General features: G+C 45.7%; 1 protein-coding gene across 1 annotated transcript; it reads right to left on the bottom strand.

Moving 5' to 3' along the window:
• Nucleotides 1–1,097: 1,097 nt before the first annotated feature.
• Nucleotides 1,098–2,348, bottom strand: LOC308287998 (G2/mitotic-specific cyclin-B2-like; the record flags this gene model as incomplete). Its single annotated transcript, XM_080729346.1, has 1 exon — nt 1,098–2,348. One exon carries the CDS (start codon nt 2,346–2,348, stop codon nt 1,098–1,100), a length of 1,251 nt encoding a protein of 416 aa, XP_080585472.1.
• Between the last annotated feature and the right edge of the window lie 209 nt (nt 2,349–2,557).

Below are 2,557 nucleotides of genomic sequence, written 5' to 3'. Positions count from 1 at the left end.
TTAACCCATGTACATATTATGTCATGACATTACTGCTGCTGTTTTACTGCCTCTTCCCACTGTTCTTAACTACTTACCTTATACCATGCATCATGTATATATATTTCTATTTGACTCATTTCTCCATGTTTTGATATCTGGTCTGTTTTTATTTATGCTATGAGAATGACACGTATTCCACAGTGATTTCCATGTTTCATTGTGGGTTTTATGTTATTAATATGGACCACAACACAGTGTAATTCAGAAGGAGAATTCTTCCTGAACTCCATGACGTGTGTGTTTGTGTACCTTGCCTTATTTAACACTGTTTATAACAATAGTTTGACATATACTAAGAGATAAGATTTCTCTTAATCACCTGAAGCACTAGTGCAATGGTCAAACTAACTGTTCTATTTACTGAATACATTGTTGAACTGTTAACTATTAATGCTGCTACAATGTCTAACAAAATAAGTTCACTCCGCAAACTGCACACAATACTTCACAATAAAGAAACCTTAAACCTTGAGGATACAAATTACAGACACATTTTACGTTTAGATAATTTGTGTATTTAATAAAGGATATTTAAAATTAAGTTATATTGGGTGATACTTGGTCTGAAGAAGACTTGGCCAAGTTATCAAAGCACTTAGCACACCATTTCAAGGTTAAAAATTATCAAATAGCCTAAAGCATGTCAAAAATTATTCAGTCATGTCGATTGTAAAACGTTATTAAAAACGTTAATGATATAAAACGTTTGTGAACCACAGCTATCAGAGAAGGGACAACCAAAGAGCATAGCCTGCAGGTGGCACTGTGACTGGGAGGAAACCTTTGGTCAAACTAAAAGCCTGAATATACAATAACAAACGCTGTTAATCACACAAAAAAATGTTTTATTAAATGAATATAATTTAATTAAGATATTTACATAATTAGAGCATGCACAGGGAAAACAATACAACAGTATACAGTGAAACAGTGAAAATGGTTTATTTGGGAATCCTTTCAACCAAGTAGATTTCTTGGATCCAGACCATAAACTCTGCCCACGTTTAGGTGGGTTTAAAAATAAACGTCTCTTATAAAAAGGCGTTTTAAATGCCTTACAACCAGTGGTGTACTCTAGCCTTTCTTGGAGGGCAGATTTGTAGGTCCCCCAGCAGAGGAAGAGCCAGGTTGAACACAACAGGAGATTGCAGCTCAGGAAGGAGTGAGACCCCGCGTGATCCCAGTCTGGGATTCCGAGAGTACTTTTTCTTCACCACCTGCAGCTCTGCTTTCCCCTGGTCGACGGCCACTACATTCTTGGCGAGGTGTTGCACGATCGGCTTTAGGTGATCCTCGTCATAGGTGGTGTCGTGCAGCTGTGCAAGCGTCCATGACTGGCCATCCAGCAGCAGCTGGGAGAGGAACAGGGAAGCGGCGGCGATCTCAGACGGCCGGTAGTGAACCAGGTCGTAGTCGAAGAGAGTCAGCTCCATCAGGTAGTTGGCCAGCATGTACGTCTCCGCGGTAGAGCCTGCAGCCTTGGACGCTCTCCGGAGGAAGTGCACGGGCAGCGGGCGTCCCAGGTCAAAGTTGAGGGATCTCAGCATGATCCGCTCCATCTGTTTAATGTGAGCGGCTGTGTAGGTGTCGTCTGTGAAGTCAGCAAAGTCCCGGACCTGTGGTGGGTCCATCTCCTCGTGCTTCAAGGCCAGCAGCATGGCAGTGGCACCAACAAGCTGGAGCATCTCTCGTGGAACCGGCGTAACTTGCAGGAAACGGTCGAAGATGGCAACCGCCAGATACAGCGTCTCCTGGAGCAGCTGGTATTTGGAACTAACCGTGATCATCCAGCCGATTATGAGAGCTCGCATGTGGGGCTTGATGTCGCTGCCCTTCAAATACCCGCGTCGCACAGCCTGCTGTACCTCGAGGTCCATTAGATGTGCATAAATGTCTTTCACATACTCAGAACATTGCTCCCCTGCATCAATGTCTGGAACAGTGAAGGGAGCGACTCGAGGAGGGGCCTCCACTCTGTCCGGCTGTGACTGGGCAACAACGGTCACTTTCAGGAGCTTTGCGGTGTTGTCATCGCCGGTCTCGCACCGTAGTGTGTCAACGTCGCAGGTGGCAAACCTCTTTCTTCTCCCAGGTGTGTCTGCTGGCTCCCGCTCCCACTGTGGCCGTTTGCTCCTCGCCAGTTCTGCCGGGGTCCTGATGCAATGTGCAGCCAGCCTCATCCTCAGTCTGTCTCTGACCCCCGGGAGGATTCTGGTGTGGACAACGGTCAGTTGTTGTGGTCTGTTTCCCTTGTTAGCCGCCTTGTTGTTGTTGGCCATGTAGGAACGCTTTGCAAGTGGAGCCATGTTGTCCATAACGATCAACTCCACCGAAGTGATGATGAATCGTTGAAATCAATTAAAGTTGTTATGCTAGTTGTGAGTTAGTGATGATTCAGTGAAGTAGTCCGACTTGTCTCCTCAACGCTCCAACACTGAATGACGCCCTGTTGCAAACGCCGTTTATTTATACCCGACGCCATCGTCGCACATTGGCTGCTTCAAACGACGCGCGT

This window comes from Nannobrachium achirus, assembly GCF_963921795.1.
Source record: "Nannobrachium achirus genome assembly, chromosome: 7".
Taxonomy (NCBI): domain Eukaryota; kingdom Metazoa; phylum Chordata; class Actinopteri; order Myctophiformes; family Myctophidae; genus Nannobrachium; species Nannobrachium achirus.
This window is presented reverse-complemented; position numbering and strand designations above follow the sequence as displayed.